This window comes from Pipistrellus hanaki, assembly GCF_964339955.1.
Source record: "Pipistrellus hanaki genome assembly, chromosome: 16".
In the NCBI taxonomy this organism is placed as follows: domain Eukaryota; kingdom Metazoa; phylum Chordata; class Mammalia; order Chiroptera; family Vespertilionidae; genus Pipistrellus; species Pipistrellus hanaki.
In genome coordinates, this window is record NC_140518.1 from 30,039,698 (window position 1) to 30,059,177 (window position 19,480).

Below are 19,480 nucleotides of genomic sequence, written 5' to 3' on the forward strand. Positions count from 1 at the left end.
AAACGTAATAAAATTACAAAGCAAAGCCAGAGAGTGATTAAGATAGCCGTGTGTCCTCTACCAGGGAGGGGCACACCTACCCAATGACCCAGCAGTTCTACCCCTTGGTATATGCAAGATAAATGATTACATATACCCACCAAATGACGTATACATGAATGTTCATAGCCGTTTTATTAATAATACCTAGAAATTGGGAAACATCGCAAATGTTTGTCAGCAGTATCCTGGATAAGTACATTGTGTTGTATTCCATTCATATAATGATGTACTCTACGTTAATAAAAAGGATGAACCACCAATCCACATCAACATGGATGTGTGATTAATTGGCATGCTTTCCCCAAAATGAGCTGGATATTCAATGTCATCCAAACCATGAATCTCACAGATATACCAGTAAGTGAAAGAAGCTATATACAAAAGACTCTGTGATTCAACTTATATAAAGTTCAGGAGTAAACAAAACAAATCTGTGGTGGTAGAAATGAGAATAGTGGGTAACCTCTGAGCAGGAATGATTTTGACAGGATAGAGGCAAAGAGGCCTTCTGGGTTGATGAAATGTTTAAATTCTTGATCTGGATTTTAACCATGGAATAAAAATGTGTCCTATTACACATTCTGGGGGGGTGGGGGGGGGAGAAATTGAATTACTCTTCACTTGGGATTTGTATACTTTACTATATCTTACAACTTTATAAAAATAATAGTAATAATATAGTTTCTACCTTAAAGAACTTAAAATCTATTGGGGGTGGAGGGATGGAGAAAATAAGGAAGAATTAGCTCCTTTGCTAAACATGGGATTTAATTCAATTGTGTGTAGTCTTTCTTGTTAATCCTCACCTGAGAATATTTTTTCCATTGCTTTTCAGAAATTGGGGGGTGGGAGGGTAACAGGGGGTGATGAGAGAGAGAAACATTTATGTGAGAGACACATTTATTGGTTGCCTGCTGCACATGCCCCAACTGGGGGGCAGAGAGCAAACCCACAACCCAGGTACATACCCTTTATCAGGAATTGAACCTGAGACCCTTTTATCTGCTGGCCTCTGCTCTAACCAGGGAGCGACACCAGCCAGAGCAAAATTTCTAGTCTTTATATTTAGGATTGAGATTATTCACAATTGTTTTATTGATAAGGGGCTAACTAGAAAAAGAAGAAAAAAAAACTAAGCTATTTACTCATTAAGTAACCAATTTCTATGACTATAACAGAGGTTAAAATTCTAAACAGCGGCTATCATAATGAGCTTTTGTCCAGTTCATAAGCGATTTGAAAAATGTGCTGAAACACTGTTTGGTAATGATCATTATTTAAGCTTTCATTTGTGTGGGGGGGGGTTTTAATTAAAAAAAAGTATGCCTACTTTTCTTTGTATTTGAGATCCTTTGAAGGATTGTTGATACTTTGACTCTTAAGCATCCTCCTCTATTTACAGAAGGTTAATCTCACATGTCTATTTAAATAAGGAGTCAGGCATGAAGTCTGGAGTTTGAAAATCTGCTACTGTTCTAATTTACTTCTCACTTCTGAGATTCCTGGATAATTTCTCCTGGCTTTAGTTCTGTGCCACCTTAAAACACTGTGGCATACCATTCTCTGATAACATTTTTAGGTAGAAAGAACAGGAATAAAAAACAACAGGCAGTTAAAAATTCCATCCAGAGTTTAAAATATTGCACCTTTGAAGCTAACAATCACAGCTAAATGCTTGAGTGCAAATGTCTAACCCTGTCTTATATGGCTTTTCTACAAAAAGCCTCATCAAATTTGGAGTAAAAAAGCCTCCTTCTTCTCTATCAAGGTTTAAATGTATGGTTGTCACTTTCTTCTAGATAACCTCTAATTATAGCAGATAGATTTGAAGTGTGAAATAGCTTCATCTAATGGACGCCGTCACTCATGGCATTCTGTTTTCCCGCAAGACAGGATGTGTGTTGTTCAGATACAGAGTTTAGAGTCCAAAAGATGTCAAGTAAAACACTAATTTCTAACTGCCTTCCTCAGGCATCAGATATTCATGTTAAAATTTGTTCTATCACATAATGAGAAATGAATTTACATGTATTTTTGACACACTAATTATAGATTTTTTAAATATAGAAATGAAATCTTTTATATGATAAAAAAAATTATTCTTTAAAGAAACTGGAAAATCTGTTACTTTTTCTAAGTATAAGCATTTTAATTCAGAAAGGAAAACTAGATATTTTTTATAATAAGCATCTAAACTATTTTAAAACGTTTATGTTTAACTGGTTTTAAAGTAGGTGAAGGTTTTTCATTATAGAAGGTTTTAGTTTAAAATTTTAAAGTGACAAATGCTTGGCTGAAAAAAGAATAACCTTTAAAATGAATAAGGTTTTTTTTCCACGTGTAAATTGCAAGAGGAAAAGAAAGGGAGATGGAAGAGAAATCTGTAGATTAAAAGACATAAATCAACCAGAACATGTAAATCTTATTTAGCTCCTGATTTAGATTAACAAACTTAAAAAAAAAAATTGGGGAAATTGAGCACTGCATATTTGGTGGTATTAAGAAACATGCATGTGTATATAGTACATTGGTCATTTCTTTGTTCTTATTCTTAATAAACTGGTATTAATTCAGTTCAAAATAAAATATTAAATTTTTATATTTGATAATTATGTTTTTTAAGTTTTTTATCTTTTAAAGATACTGACCAATGTATGGCTAAAATAAACCTAGTATTTGTATATTCAAAATTATATAGGGCGAGTGGAGGATATAGATGAAACAAGAATGGTCATATATAGATCACAACCAAGCTTACTTACATGAGTATTTATATAATTACATGAGTATTCTTTTTTTTTTTTTTTTTAATATATTTTATTGATTTTTTACAGAGAGAATGAGGGATAGAGAGTTAGAAACATCGATGAGAGAGAAACATCAATCAGCTGCCTCCTGCACAACCCCTACTGGGGATGTGCCCACAACTAAGGTACATGCTCTTGACCGGAATTGAACCTGGGACCTCTCAGTCTGCAGGCCGATGCTCTATCCACTGAGCCAAACCGGTTTCAGCTACATGAGTATTCTTTATGCTCTTCTGCCCATTTTATGTATTTAAAATGATCCATAATTTTAAAAATGTTTTCTTAATAAACTAAGCTCAAGATCAGAAAACTTGAATTTGTACTGCCACACAATTTACTTCCTGTTAAATAACTTATTCCCTGTCCTTTGAGCCTGGTATTTTTCACTAACAAGGTAGGTTTAGATTCTTGAATGTGACATCATAATTGGGACTTAAGAGTAGCTAGTAGGGGAAGTAAGCCTATTTGTTATGTTTCAATGGCATACTACATTGATAGCTTTTATAAAGGGCGTGGATTTCAAATGGCATAAGGTGTATTTTTCCCACCTGAGTGACTTTTTGGGGGGACTTGGGATAAAATTCAAAATGCTTAACATAATTTAAATATATTTTATGTGATTATCACCTGCCTTTCTCTTCTGTTTTATCCCAATCTGTTTTCCTCCCACCCACTATATTCCATAAGCACTGGCATTTCTGCTTCTGGAATCTCTTGGTTCTTTCTTGCATCAATGACTTGCATTTGCCTGACCAACTTCTACTCAGCCTTCCACTCAGAGTAGTATTACCACAGGGAAGTTTTTTCTCCACACTCCTCTTTACTTTTCCCCTGCACAATAATAAATGTCATAATTGTATATTTGTGTAACTGTTTAATGCCTTCCTCTTCCCCAGTCATGAGAGTAGGAATATTAGTTTTGTTCTTATAGCCTGAGAGCCCGCCATAGTGCCTGCCAGGTAGAACACACTTATTGAAACATTTTTTTTAACAGAAGAATAAAGGAATAAATGGTAGGTATGGCTCCTTATGCTCTTAGAGCAATACTGATTATTAAAAGTAGGACATTTCTTTCTAACACGATCCTATTCAGGGGTTCTGGTAGCATTTAGTATAACCCAATTGCCTCATTTGGTATAGATAGAATTATACTTTAAGCAGTAAATTTATAAATTCATCTTAATGTCCAAGACTGTGTTTCTTGACTGATAAATTTAATCTCAGTGGGCAATTGTAATTAAACCTTAAATCATTAACATGTTAACAGTATTTACTTGCACTTATGTCGTATGTTGTTTCCTTTATAGTTCTCTAAATTTTACTTTTTTTTCCCTTTTCTCAGGTACTCTCTGCCCTTGACATACTCCAACCTCCACACATTGACTATTTTGAAGAAATGTATCCTAACCAGGGAATGTGAAAGAATGGGACACATTTTTTTTTTTATTAATTTGTTTTTCTAGCACCATTTTGGGGTTCTTGCCTTGAAGTGTATTAAATCTCATCCTTGCAGAAGTGGTTGAGTACCTGGAACCAGGTAATTTTGAAATCCCAAGTATCTGGCAGAGCTTAGTATTATCAATATATCCTGAGTAATGATACCACAAAACGGGACTTCTGGGCAGAAATTTTACTTAATCTGCACACATCCTTTAGATGGGTTATTACCATCCCCATTTTGCAGATGAAACAAGTGAGGCAGCTAAGTTGCAGTGGATCTCAAAAGTGCTCTTGTGACTATACAATAACTGCCTGTCAGTCAAGAGGATAATATTGCCCTGTTTCCTACCACTTGGAGTAAGGTAAAAATTAAAGATCTAGTAATGTAATTTAAATGGCCCAAGTTCCTTGGAATAATGGCAGTGGTGATGGTGATGGTAACAGACAAGACTTACGTGAATTTTTATCAAATGCAAGGCACAACTCTTAAGTTCTTTAGAGAAATGTGTTTATTTAATCCCTATAACAGCCATCTGGGGAAGGTATTGTAAACATTCCCATTTAACAGAAGAGGAAATTGAGGCACAAAAGATTAAGAGAAAAAAAGACCAATTTCACAGAGTGAGTAAATGTTGGGGATGGGGTTCAATTCCAAGCATTAGTTTTTCTAAATATGTAGTTCAGTCCTTACATACATGATTCTTTCAGGATAGAGGCTTTAACATTCTCCTATCACTGCTACAGTTAATTTGTAAAAGTAGTATATTAGGTGTCATGGATAATAATAAACTGTAAAATAATGCCTGGTAATAGTTCCTGGGCCTATGCATAGAAAATATTAAGACTTAAGTTAGGCCATCTGACATTCCTAGGCAAAAATCATCATTTACCATTCTGTATTTAACTTGGTAAGCTTTAAGTAAAAGACAGGAAGTCCTAAATCATTAATTTAGTGAGTTCATGATAGTACTATTTATTCACTCAAGTCTTTTTATTAGCACTAGGCCTGTGACTCAGAATGGAAATCAATATAAAAGCAAGATGCTTTTTCTGATTGAGCAGTAAGCTAAACTAAAATCTCATTCTTACTCAAGAGGTAGGTAATTCCATACTAGACAATTATCTTCGATATTTTTCCTAATAATTTGGAACAATTAAGAGCCTCCCAAGGGGAAAGGGAACAGTTAAAGTACTAGGGAATTGGGAAACCATGTGAGGTGATAGAATTATCACTGATCAACATTGGGATATTTTGATCTAATAAACCAAAAGCTCTTGAATGCTATAATCCTTGGTGATATTTTAACCCATGAATCTCTTATGGAATTAATCCTTTTGCAAAGGGTTAATTCCCTGAACTTGGGGTACTCCAGCCCTGCACATTCCAAAAAAGGATCTGGCCCTTCACAAACTCTTGTCTGGTAAGAGTGTCTTTGAATACCTGAGGTCTTGGGCCATGCCAGGTGGTTCTGACACCCCTCCCCCCCCATTTTTTTTTAAGTTCAAAATTAACTTAAAGATAGAAGAATTGAGAAAGTTCTTCTCTCCTGACTATATGTCATTAGTAGCCACTGAGGATAAAGCATTAACAATTCCTTTGCCTTGATGGGAAGGGAATCTACATACTAGGAGACGCCCCTATGAGTATGTACTACTAACTACCTCTTTGGAAATAAAGTTGCTGATAGCGAACCTTGAAATAAGAAGAAATCCTCTTTAGTAAATAAGAGTTTTACTCTATTTTAGGCTGGGTCCGCAAAATCACCCTTGGGTTCAATGAAAGGACTCGGAGGACCCAGGAAAGCTGTTTTACTCATGGTTAGAGATTAAAATCAGCAAAGGAAAAAGGTGTATAAGCCAGAGTTCAGGAGAAACCAGGCACGAAGTTTTAGTTGTTCTCTCCTGTTGGAATTTCACAAATAGAGCTTAATTCTCCCAGCAACAATGTATGACAGCACAGGCAACCTTGTCAACTAGGAAGGCTCACATGAGCCTTGGGTCCAGGGTTCTAATTGGACATTGGTGAGTAAGCATAGAGCACCCAAGGAACTGATCTTAGCTACTCAGTCTCCAGCCCTCCACCTTCTCCTACCCAGAGTTTAAACAAATACAACTTGAACCAAGGCTCCAAGCAAACAAAAATAGGTGTATACCATGAATCACATTGTTAGCCTAAACTGTGGTGTGGCCAAAGCCCCAGGTATACTGAGATACTCTTAGGAGGCAGGTTTTGCAGGACTGCAAAGGTTATTTCCCAGGAGCCAATCCTAAAAACTTTTGAAAGGTATAGGATTTTGGTAGCCCAGATCTGCTTTGTTAACCCTTTACTGAAAATAGGCTTTCAGTGGGGAAAGAATGTTTTCATACAAGATAATTGGTGAATGTGGGTATATTTTAAAAATGCCAGATATATTTAGATTCTCTTCACTGAACACTCAGCTATTCATTATATATACATATATGTGTGTGTGTGTATATATGTATGTGTGTGTGTGTGTGTGTGTGTGTGTGTGTGTGTGTGTATATATATATATATATATATATATATATATATATATATATTTCCTATCTTTTTAAAAATATATTTTATTGATTTTTTACAGAGAAGAAGGGAGAGGGACGGGGAGTCTAAATTTCAGTATTCTTGTTTTCTCTCATATAATATTTTGCTGTATGTAGAATGATGCACAGAAAATAAAAGTGTTTTCCAGTGGTGGTGCCATTTGGAAAACACCAAATCCTTTAACATAAAAAAGGAATTAAACCTATAGTTGCCACGGGATTATAAAGACTTTTTAGGAAGGCATGATTTAGCTTGGAGTACAGGGTACTAAAAATAGGTTTTTAAATGGAAACGTAAGATATGCCTTAGTTACATATATGATCTGTCTTTGTTGATTCTTTTAATATCCTAAAAAGAAATTTCTATATCCTGTGCTTTTTAGTATAAATATGATATAGCCAAAGGAAAAATTTTTTCTGTAATTTCCATCTGAAAAATATGACAACATAATACATCAGGTACGAAAATCTTAAGATTTAAAAGTATCTTAAGTTACTATTTTACTTCAACTTAATATACTATTTATCTGTGTTAGCAGCTCCCTCTGTAGTATCTCAGTAATATGACATGCATTACATGTGGTTTTAGTTGCTGGTGTGTATTTTTTAATTGGACGATTACTCTGTCTTTGCAGATTTTAGGATGAGTAATGTTTTGTTTAGTTTTCTTCTAAAATATATATCTTTTTATTGATTTCAGAGAGGAAGGGAGAGGGAGAGAGATAGAAACATCATGATGAGACAAAATCATTGATTGGCTGCTTCCTGCACCCCCGCAGTGAAGAGGGTAAGAATTGAGCCCGAAACCTGGACATGTGCCCTGACGGGGAATTGAACTGTTATCTCCTGGTTCATAGGTTGACACTCAACCACTGAGCCATGCTAGCCAGGCAGAATAGGTAATGTTTTGAGTTTCAAATATGTATGTATTCATGGAATTGTTCTTTGAGAAAACTTTTAAGATCTGTTTGGGGCTCTGTCATTTTAGGTAAATTCTGAGTATATTGCTTTGCATCTAGTGAATGTTGTAATACTTAGTTGATAAAGGAATCAGTTGATAGCATCAAAAATATATATATTTATCATTATTTAAACTTTAAAGGGAAAGAGGTAATCATTTTGTTTTTTGTATTTTATATGTTTTTAAATTTTGATTTCAGAGAGAGGAAAGAAGAGGGGGAGAAAGATAGAAACATCGATGATGAGAGAGAATCAATTTGCTGCCTCCTGTACATCCCCTACTGAAGATCGAGCCTGAAACCCAGGCATGTGCCCTGTCCAGCAATCAAACCATGATCTCCTGGTTCATGGGTTGACCCTCAGTCACTGAGCAACACTGGCCGGGCAAAAGAAATAATATTCCACTGTATATATGTACCACATCATTACATTTTTTTCTAATATGAGAAAATTGGGGTGTTATATTGCATACCCAACTTTTAAACCAGAAGATCTCTTTAAAGCTAATTGAATAGTTACTATTTTAGAAATATCTGAAGTCTATGGGCATTTTGATATTCATTGTGTACAATAAAAATATCATCATATAAGTATCATGCAGTTAATCATATATCTTTTTCTGAAACTGTAATAAAGTGATTACATTTTGCCCACCAAAAATCTAGCTTGAGTTTTGAAAGACTATGCATCTTTAAATAATTCCTTAAGCAACTTTTAAAAAGACAGTGTCTAGATTATAACTGCTTACAAATCTACCTGCAAAGCACAATAAATTTAACAGAAGTCAGGTATGGAAAGAGCAATACATTCTACCACAACCTCTATATCATATAGCTTTTGGTTTTTTTCATATTTTTTAAATCTAATATATCAACCTAGAAAATATATTCTTTAATAATTAAGAAAGATTATGTATTTTTCTGAGCTGAACTGTTAGCTTGCTAAAGCATTGCATTATTCATTTTACACTTTGAGTTTCTTTTTGGAAGTCTGTATGAAAACAGTTTGGCACTTAATTACTGGGAGCCTACTGAAATTTAATCCAAGAGAAACCAGTGCTAATTGTTGATTGGGAAACATTATTTATCCTGCTTCAGTCAGGATTCTGGACTCTATACAAAAACAAGCTCCTTTCCAGAAAGTACTGGATGCCAACTGGATCAGAAATAAAAATCTGCCTTGCTTTGGGAAAAGCTTTTAAAAAAAAATAAAAGTTTTAATTGATTTCAGAGAGGAAGAGAGAAATATCAATAATGAGAGGGAATCATTGATTGGCTGCCTCTGCACACCCCCTACTGATAATCAAGCCCACAACTCTGGCATGTGCCCTTGATCAGAACTGAACCCAGAACCCTTCAGTCCACAGGCCGATGCTATAGCCACAGCCAAACCAGCTAGGGTGGGAAAAGCTTATTTTTAACTTAATCTTAGTATTTTATGGAGACGAATATAGGTGGTTCAGGTCTTCTGTGCTAGGAGCAATTACAACCTAAAACCAATGGAAGTGAGAAATCTAACAGAAGTGACCATGTGTCGCAGTTTGCCAAGACTCATGGATTTTACCTGATGTCCTGAGATAATAAGTTCTTCCTTTCACTTTCAGAAGTGCCCCTGTTTGGATAATAGGTTTGGCTTGTGCAGGCAATGTTTAAACTGGAATCTCTCCTTATAAAGGCAGCGAGGGGAACTTACATGGCCATCAGTTAGAGTCCTTGGTAGGCAGTCATATAGTTTTTGGGTCTCCAGCTATAGTAGTTTAATTGATAGTATTACACAACATTTTATAGCAACATTTTATAATTTAAAGGATATCCAGTATATGATTCTCTGGTGCTATGAAACAGCTCTAGGAGCCAGTGAAGAGTGGGGGAGGGAAATGGGTGTATATACATATATAAGTATACCCCTTCTGCAACAACAGTACCAGAAATCTGCATCCCAGGAGCTCTGATGATTGCCATATTGTTAGAATGTCTGTCTTCATTTATTCCATAAGCATCAGCATCAACTATATTCCTGAAACCAGGAATTTCTTTTTTATTTTGCTTACAGTTGTATTCCCAGTCCTTAGAATAATGTCTGACATATAGGAAGTGCTAAATAAGTACTGTATTTGTAAAATTAATGAATAAGATAGTCTCTGCCTTCCAGGTTTGTAATCTAGGGGGGGATACAATCATAAATAACTAGAGGCCTGATGCAAGGGGCTTGGCCCTGGAAACCCTGACTGCCTCAGCCCTCTCAGCCCTGGCTTCATCTGGAAGGTCGTCCAGATGGTCGTTCTGCTGTTCAGTTGAATTAGCATATTAGCTCTTTACTATATAGGGTAATCATCATTTAGGTTGAAGAGTATAACAATAGAAAAGATCTTAATGTGACTTTAGGGTTGGGATCCACTAGATTAAAGGACTAGAGTGATTATCTGCATGTATGTTGGAAGGATTTTAAATATGCAAATATAAGCCAGTTGTTTATGCCATCTTGCTGAGATTGGGATTGTTGTGATAAGAGATTGTGGAATTTATGGGATCTCTTTTTTTTTTTTTAATATATTTTATTGATTTTTTACAGAGCGAAGGGAGAGAGAGATAGAGAGCTAGAAACATCGATGAGAGAGAAACATCGACCAGCTGCCTCTTGCACACCCCCTACTGGGGATGTGCCCGCAACCAATGTACATGCCCTTGACCGGAATCGAACCTGGGACCTGTCAGTCCGCAGACCGACGCTCTACCACTGAGCCAAACCAGCTTCGGCGGGATGTCTTTTTTTAAAGGAGAGATCTTAAAGGATTAGCCCTGAAACCAACCATAGCCTGGAAAAAGGGTAGGAGAGAAGGTAGCAGCTCTTTAAATGGAGACCAAGTTCTCCATAATCATGTTCACACTCTTCATCCATCATAAATGCTTTTTTGACAACCAAATTAACTATGATTGATCTACACATTTTTTAAGGCCTCAAGACCTAATTCATCTTCTGTTTAAGCTTTAAGAAACTCAGACTATATCATATTTTAAGCAAAGTTCTAACTTTATTTTAATTCTGACATATCAGCAGTGGAAAGGGAAGCATTTAAAATGGGGTATCAAAAGTTGAAGACTGGAGGAAGTGGAGGGACCGATTAAAAAAAGAAAGAGAGCCCGGCCGTCGTGGCTCATTAATTGACCATTGACTTATGAAAAGGAGATCATGGTTCAATTCCTGCTTGGGGCAAATACCCCAGTTGTGGGCTCCATCCCCAGTGTGAGGCGTGCAGGAGGCAGCCAATTAATGATTCTCTCTCGTCATTGATTGTTTCTATCTCTCCCTCTTCATCTCTGAAATCAATAAAAATATGTTTTAAAAAAAGAAAAAAGAGAACTCATGGACATGGACAACAGTGTGGTTATTTCGGGGAGAGGGATGGGTGGAGGTGGAAGAGAGCATAGAGGGGATAAATGGTGATGGATAAAACAAAAGTTTAAGGCCATATTTCAGAGCCTTGACCTAATCACCCAAACCCTGTGCTTCATTCATTCTTTGAATGATGAGTTTTTTAACTTGTAGTAGATTCAAGGTCATGCATTTAAACTGAAGCATATGCAACACAGTTTTAATTAATTTATGTCCAATCCCATTCATTTAGTTTCTTTTCCAGAGTGAGCTTGAGCTAGGAATCAAGAATGTGAAATCAGCTCCCATACACTTCCCATAGTGAGAGCATTTCACTAAACTAAGTGTGATGCTGGTGTTGAGAGAGGTACTTTAACACAAGCCCTCCGTTTCTTATGGGGTTCAATCATACGGTAAAGAAAACAGCACTCTGTTCCAATACCAGAGAACACAGAATTGTTGAATTTAGTGGGAGGTTGATAATATTGGTCCCTAACATAGTGTCTTCCCAGTTGATTTTTTTGTGTGATACTTGATGTTTGTTTTATGCCATAACTTCAGAACTTTGCCCTCAGGGAAGATGTACCAGCAGATAGTGTAAAGTACAACAGTCATTGCTGTTCCTTTTTTTTTTTTTTTTTTAATATATTGTATTGATTTTTACCGAGAGGAGGAAAAAGGGATAGAGTTAGAAACATCGATGAGAGAGAAAGATTGATTAGCTGCCTCCTGCATACGCCCTACTGGGGATCAAACCCACAATCAAGGTACATGCCCCTTGACTGGAATCGAACCTGGGACCCTTAAATCTGCAGGCCAGTGCTCTATCCGCTGAGCCAAACCGATGGGGGCCATCGTTGTTATTCTTAAGTTCATGATTCAGTGGATAGTTGATAATTTTCAAATAATCATAATACCAGGTAAATCAGTTTTACAATAGAGATATTAACCAGTTTTTCTTAAGTAGAAAAACTCCTCTCTCCTCTTCTCTCCCCTTAAACAGGAGTTTGGGAGACTGATCTGGACTTATAATTTTCATAGAATAAAGTATTTTAATAGTCCTTCCTATATCAATCCATAGAGATGAATTTCCTATAAGTAGAATAAATATTTTTTCTTTTTTTTCCTTTTTTTTAATATATTGATTTTTTTTACAAAGAGGAAGGGAGAGAGATAGAGAGCTAGAAACCTTGATGAGAGAGAAACATCGACCAGATGCCTCTTGCATACCCCCTACCGGGGATGTGCCCACAACCAATGTACATGCCCTTGACCGGAATCGAACCCGGGACCTTTCAGTCCGCAGACCGACGCTCTACCGCTGAGCCAAACCGGTTTCGGCAGAATAAATATATTTTCATATATATATTGTTGATTTAAGAAAGGAAGAGGGAGAGGAGAGAGAGAGAAACATCAATGATGAGAGAGGATCATGGATTGGCTGCCTCCCGCATGCCCCTACTAGGGATCAAGCCTGCAACCCAAGCATGTGTCCAGACCAGTAATCAAACTGTGACCTTCTGGTTCATAGATCGACACTTAACCACTGAGTCACACCGGCTGGGCAAATAAATATAATTTCAATATTGTTGTATTCTTATTTTTCCACAAAATTTTAGGTAGCATATGATTTCTCTTGGTGGGTCTATGAATAGAACATTAATTCCATAAATGTTACAAAGTGGGGACTATGAACAAATGAATAAGGCACTATGGCAGATCTTATATCTTTTTCCTTTCAGCTTTTTTTGTGAGATAATTGAAATATAACATCCGTAATATCTAGACAGAGAAAGTAGATCCTTTAAAATGGACCACTTTAAAAATCTTCAACAAAAATTGATTTCACTGGTGGTAGGTAGCACTGGGTAGGTAAGGTAAGGAAGTATCGATAGCTTGGCATATTGAGAGGTTTGTCCTTCAGACTGCTGTTTGTGGTTGTTTATACCATTGATATTAATGTAATCTCTTGATTTTAATGACACCATTTTTGCAGCTTTATAGTAGAACAGAATGGAGTAAATTGCTCTCAAATTATGTTGGGCAGAAGGACATTTGAAACTATACTGTCTGGACACAGAATTAAGTTTTTCACCAATAAGAAAGGGTGAGTGGGTATAATTTAAGGGCTCATTGTCTATTGGTGAAAGCGTTAAGATTTGTTGTATTGGCAAAAAGAAGCATGATGAGGTTTATATGACATGTTCATTCTTTATCCTTTAAATGGATTAAGAGGTGATTGGAGAATTTGCCTCTTCTTTTTATGAATTAAGAAGTAAAATGTTTCTAGGTAGAGGCTCTTTCAAATAGCTTTTTTATTGATTCTCAGAAAAAAACTAGTGACTATTTCAGTCATTTCATTTGATTTCTGTTCCTTCCTTGGGTTTGTATATATGTGCATTTACTTTGGATGGTTATGGTGGTAGGACATTAGTAGTCACCAGGCTCTCCCATCTACATTTGACAGACACAGAGCTTGCCTTTGCTTTCTCTGTGGTATTTTGAGAAGAAGTGAGGTTTGAAATAACATCATTTTCTCTAGAATAGTCTTTCTAATTTATTACATGTGTGTTTATAGCCTTAGTGACAAGGATTCAGCCAACAATCTCCTGGGCAATGATAGCTTTCCAGTTTTCTGGTGATACAATTGAGTTTGTTTTTGTTTTTTGTTTGTTTGTTTGTTTGTTTGTTTTTTTAAATCAGTTTTAAATTTCAAATTAAAGATAGTTTCAATTTTTTAATTTTTACCTTGGAAAGAAAAGGGAATTTGCCTTTGCCTGAGAAAGAGATTGCTGTATTCAAACATTTTAACAATGTGACCTTTCATTCCATTGATTTCTATAGAAAAGCACAGGCATGCTTCAGAAAAGGTCAGTGATTCTAATTGAAGCACACATGGATTTTTTTTCCTAGTTGCAAAGGCGCCCATGGTTTTTGTTGCAAAGAAGATGATGAGATTTAGTGCTAACCATTTGTTACAAGAGAAAACAATTCTCTCTAGATGCATTGCTGTTTTTCTTTCACATGGAAGGCATTGTTTGAAATCAGCAACATCCATAAACCACATTTTCATTATCCATGCTATTTAACGCCCTCATTTTTATTTCAGAGGCAGTTATATATCTGAGATCTAGGTTGAAATTTCCCTTCTCATTGGACCAGATTTTTGGAACAAAACAAACAAACAAAAAATGTGAGGGAAGAGATTTACGTCTCAAATATTTATAGTTGTGAGATTTTCTTCTTTCGAACAGAAATGGCAGTATTTTAGAATTAATGTTTGTTTGTTTGGGGGGGTAAGTATGTTTTAACTGCCATTCTTGGACTTTTCATATAAGAGAATTCATAGCTTGGGGAGACAGACTTAAGGATCCGCTTACTACAGCTTACTGTGTCCTTTTGAAAAAATCACCTGCCTCATATTTATTCAAACTTGTATCACACAAAGATGAAGACTTTAAAAAATATATATGGTAAAACTGTTTACCTACAAGATTTCTTTTTCATAATCTGGCTTAGTGTTGGTTTCTGTCCAATATTTAATGAAAGAATGAATCAGTTTTCATTATCTGAAGCCAGTAAAAACTAAGGATTAAAAATGTGTTTTCAAAACTTCCCATATTTATTCTATAGGAAATAATTCAATACTACAGGCTCTTTATTTTCTTCTCAGCTAAATCAGTTAAATACCCTGTTTTGCTATATGAAAGTTTTAGCACATTAATAGTTTTTCATACAACATCAGTTGTTCAATGCACATAGAACATTAAATGTGTTGAGACTTCGGTTTCATTGAGCAGGCAGAATAGCCTGCTATAGTTCTAAACTTCAGGTGGTGAGCTTTTGAACCTGATAGGTAGTATTTTTAAATAAGACCCTATCACAAATTGTCACACGTATACACAACTTGAGCTTTCCAGAATGACTATTGTTATTAAAGCACTTACCTAGCAGTGCTTTCTTATTATAAAGCACCTTATCATCAATAGTAAGCATTTATTCCTAATCCTATATAATAAAGCCTAGCCACCATAATGGCAGAATGACCACTTGACCCATCACTATGAGGTGCACTGACCACCTCTTAGTCCCTCCCTTGCGGGGGCGGCAGGACTGACAAACAGGCAGAATGGCTGACCTCTTGGTCCTTCTCCTCGGCCGTCAGACTCTGATTGCCCGATGGTGATGGGGACCAGGGCAGTGGGTGGCAGGGGATGTGGGCAGCACCAGGTCAAGGCCCCCATCCCGCCGCTGATCGCCACACACACACAGAAAGCAACCCACGGTGGGGAATGGGGCAGGGCCACTGACAGCTGACCTCTTGGTTCCTCCCCCTGGCCCACAGGCTCCAATCACCCAGTGGCAAACTGGGAACCCAGGTGGGTGGGGCAGGGCCAGCTGCTGGCAGCCTAGGAAGATGGCCCTGATCACAGCTAGGCCTAGGGACCTTACCCATACACAAACTTCGTGCACCAGGCATCTAGAAGTTGGCCTGGAGACTGAAGGGTCCCAGGTTCAATATCTGGTCAGGGCACATGCCCAGGAGGCAGCCGATCAATGATTCTCATCATTAATGTTTCTCTCCCGCTCCCTTCCGATTTGAAATCAATAAAAATATATTAAAACACAGTATAAGATGTGAACTCTTAATGAGGAATGGGTTATTATATAGAGAGGATTTGTAAAAACAAAACAAGAAAATACCAAGATATAAACTGTTACTGAGGAATGAGTTGGTAACCTCAATACTTCATATTCCCTTACTTGGTTTCCTCTTCCCAAAAAATATATTTAATATACAACTTAGCTCCTCCAAGTTTTTTCATTACCTTTGCCAAACCTTTCTTTTTTAAAAAATATATATATTTTATTGATTTTTTTTTTTTAACAGAGAAGAAGGGAGAAGGATAGAGAGTTAGAAACATTGATGAGAGAGAAACATCGATCAGCTGCCTTCTGCACACCCCCTATTGGGGATGTGTCCGCAACCAAGGTGCATGCCCTTGACCAGAATTGAACTTGTGAGTCCTCAGTCCTCAGGCCAACACTCTATCCACTGAGCCAAACCAACTGGATCTGAACCTTACTTATTAAAAGGATATACATAATTTCCTCCTCCAGCCTGCCATCCCAAGAACCGCTCCCCTTTCAAGTCCCATAGTAGCAATCACATCCCCTAGAAGTGGTCCCTTCCTGGTGGCATGAAGATTACTTAGGGTTTAGAGTATTAGTAGATCCTGAGGTGGTTTTAAGTGCAACTCACAGTTGGCATTTTTCTCACTGTGCTTTGAAGAGTGTCACTATACATAGCTGGAGCAACTGATTCACACCAGGTCTTTGAAACACCTGTGCTCCAGGTGAGGCCAAAAAATTCTAAAGCTTGAATCTAATCTTTTCACCTCTCCATTGAAAATAAATATATTTCTAAAACTTCCCAGCTGGTGGGAATGAAACGCTGTCAGACCTCCCAATTATCAGAGGGTAATATTGAATAACAACAAAGCCTCACCTGATTTGAGCTGCTGAAAAGACTCATAACCCCATTATCATTCTCCTGAACTGCTTAACCTTCTGGTTAACCTTCCGATTATTAGCCTCTTGACATATTTAATTCAGGCGTGAGAGTTTAAGAACACTCGTAGGAGTATTTATTTGATCTTTTTGTTATATCCCACTGTTCTGACTTTATTTTTTGAGGTTGGTAGACACCAGGAAGCATGTGTTACATGGAGACCCAGAGTTTCAGAAGCTACTAAATATATTAGACCTGCCTTAATTGGAGGATATGTGGAAACAGTGGGGCTTTTAGCCACTTCGTAGACCAGCTGAGTCTCCTGCTACCAACTCAATTTATTTGAGAGCAGTACTTCAGGGAACATAATAGACCTACGGCGCACTAGCCCAAACCTGTATTTTAGCAAGAGTACAATTTATTTATGCAGTACTTATTATGTCAGTTTTCTGAATACTGTATGAATGTCTGTATTAAATATTAAGAACACTGAATTATACAGTTGGCGATGGCTTTAATAATTATGTGTTTAATTGATAGCATTTTCCTATCATTGTTACATCAATTAAGAGTTTGCAAGAGAGCCAGATGGTAGAAAACAGGATTGGGGCAAAGTGGCATTTCTCCAAAGGAAGTATGTCATAAATGAGCCAAGCAAAGTTTTGTTTTGCATATGTGTATTTTTGTTGTTTTGAAAATATAAAATAAGAATCAGTTATGGAATATCAATCTGATAGCTTATTTTTACCACCCTGGACTCAAGACTTAAGATTACCAGCAGCCCTTTACCAAAACCAGGGAACCCCAATGTGGAGGTTTATAGAGATCCCACAGAGATTAATTGCTCCCTTGAGTTTCCGGTCTGGCAAGACAACCCTAGATCTCTCTCAAAAATAATATGCACTTTGAAAGTTGAAAACTTTCATTCATCTAAGAAAAGGTTTCTTTGTCCTCATGAAGGAATGTGACTGTCATGGACATACTGTTATTTGGTGCTAATAAACCACATGAGATCCCATTAGTAAGTGAATACCCTTTTGAGAGTGCCTGATCTTTCCCTTTAAGATCAGGAACTTAAAAGAGATTTTTAAATTAGTTACCTGTTTTGTGTTTCTTTTTGCTTACATTATTTTAGCTTTTTCCTGGGAGGAAGGGGGGCGGGGGCGGGGGCGGGTGTTGGGAAGAAATAAAAATAGTTTCAAAATATATATATTTAAAAAAAAAAAAAAAAGAATAGTTTGGGTAAGGCATGAACTTGGATATCGGGGAGTCCTGAGTTCAACTGTGAATCCCCTCTCACCACCCCCAAACTAGATTTTCTTACCTTGAAAAAGTTATTTGATACTCTTCCCTGAGCCTTAGTCTCCTCAGTGATAAATAATAATAATATTTTCCCTCAAAGAACTGTTGCAAGGAATAAATGAATTAATGTATGTAGGACATTTGGCACAGTCCCTAGCATTCTGATGTTTCATAAACTCAGTACCCTCCCATAACAATGATGATAGCAGCTATCATGGAAGCCTGTTCACCATATGTGTGGCATTTGTATGTGATTCACATATATCTAAACCCTGGCATTCACTTGCTAATGTTATCAAGCTAGTAAGTGGCAGAGTCAAGATTCTAACCTTGTGTGTGATTCCAAAACCTACACTCCCCTGCCTTTCACTGCTAAATCCATGTAACTCCTCATTGTAAAAATCAGCCTCCTCACCTTCTCTCTTCTGAAGTAGAATTATTTCATTCACCTTTTTCTGAGATTTAATTAATCTTTTGAAAGACAGAGCACAGGTTAAGAACAGAGCCTGGGCTCTGCCTCCATTTCTGCAGAACACTAGCTGTGATCTTTGGCTAGTTCCTTCTCCTCTCTAAACCTCTTCACTAGTTTGCATAGTGGCAATCATAATAGGATTTACTTCTTAGAGTAGTTAGGAGTAGATGAAGCTAAGCACATTTAAAGCTGGGTTGCCTAACAGAAAACTCAGTAAATGTCAGCTATTTTTCTTTTTGATCAAGCTTCCATGGCCAGGTACATTGAAATCTTTTTGCCTGTTTTCTGTATTTGATTCTTCCATATCAATCTCAGTCTTTTCTAACCTTTTGAACGTTGCCTTGCATTCATCCATCTTTTTCCGGTATTGTCATTGAGTTAGCATGCTCCCCACACCCACTTGGTGCCCAGTCAGTATTTATTGATGCTAATGATGATGAGTTAACAAAGATGCAGTTGGCACCAGTCCTACAGCCTCTGAGACTGCTTGAGTAATCATGACTTTCTAAAAGCAGAAAAGGACTCAATCTTCTTACTCATAATTGAAGGTCAGAATTTGGTGTCAGCGTTTGTTTCTCTGGTGATGGTGAAGTTTTTGTGCAGAATTACCTTTGACAGCTGGATTAGACAGGCTTTGTGGCAGAGGCTGATGATCATGATTCTTAGATTACTTCCTGAAATAGATGCATCACCATAGAGGTGGGCTGAACAGATATTGATCACAGTACAGATTTGATTAAATTGGAGAAAGAGGTCGGGGGAAGCTTACCAGTAACTTGTAGTTTGCTGCTGGGTTCTAGGTTCGTTTCCTACCTGTATTTCTAGCCCATAATTCTCTTTTGCATCAAAGAAAATTGTACAAAACTGTACAGTTATACTAAACACCCCTCTGGGTTCTCTGCCTTTCTATTCTATCTAATATATTCCCACCTCCTCTCTCCTCAGAAGAGTCCTTATTTTTGCTTTTTTTCCTGTTTCAAACTCTGTCCTCCGTGAACACATTTTCTTCCT

At 36.9% G+C, this 19,480-nt stretch overlaps 1 protein-coding gene across 2 annotated transcripts in view; it reads left to right on the plus strand.

The window, feature by feature from the left end:
- The window catches only part of NLK (nemo like kinase), a 119,545-nt gene that overhangs the window by 64,106 nt on the left and 35,959 nt on the right, over nt 1-19,480 (plus strand). For both annotated transcript variants that reach the window (XR_014793006.1, XM_084862197.1), the window contains exon 3: nt 4,192-4,247. Coding sequence is in view for 1 of the 2 variants with exons in the window: in XM_084862197.1 (XP_084718323.1) it covers nt 4,192-4,247 (56 nt within the window). In the remaining variant the exon portion in view is untranslated. The remainder of the gene's footprint in view (nt 1-4,191; nt 4,248-19,480) is intronic.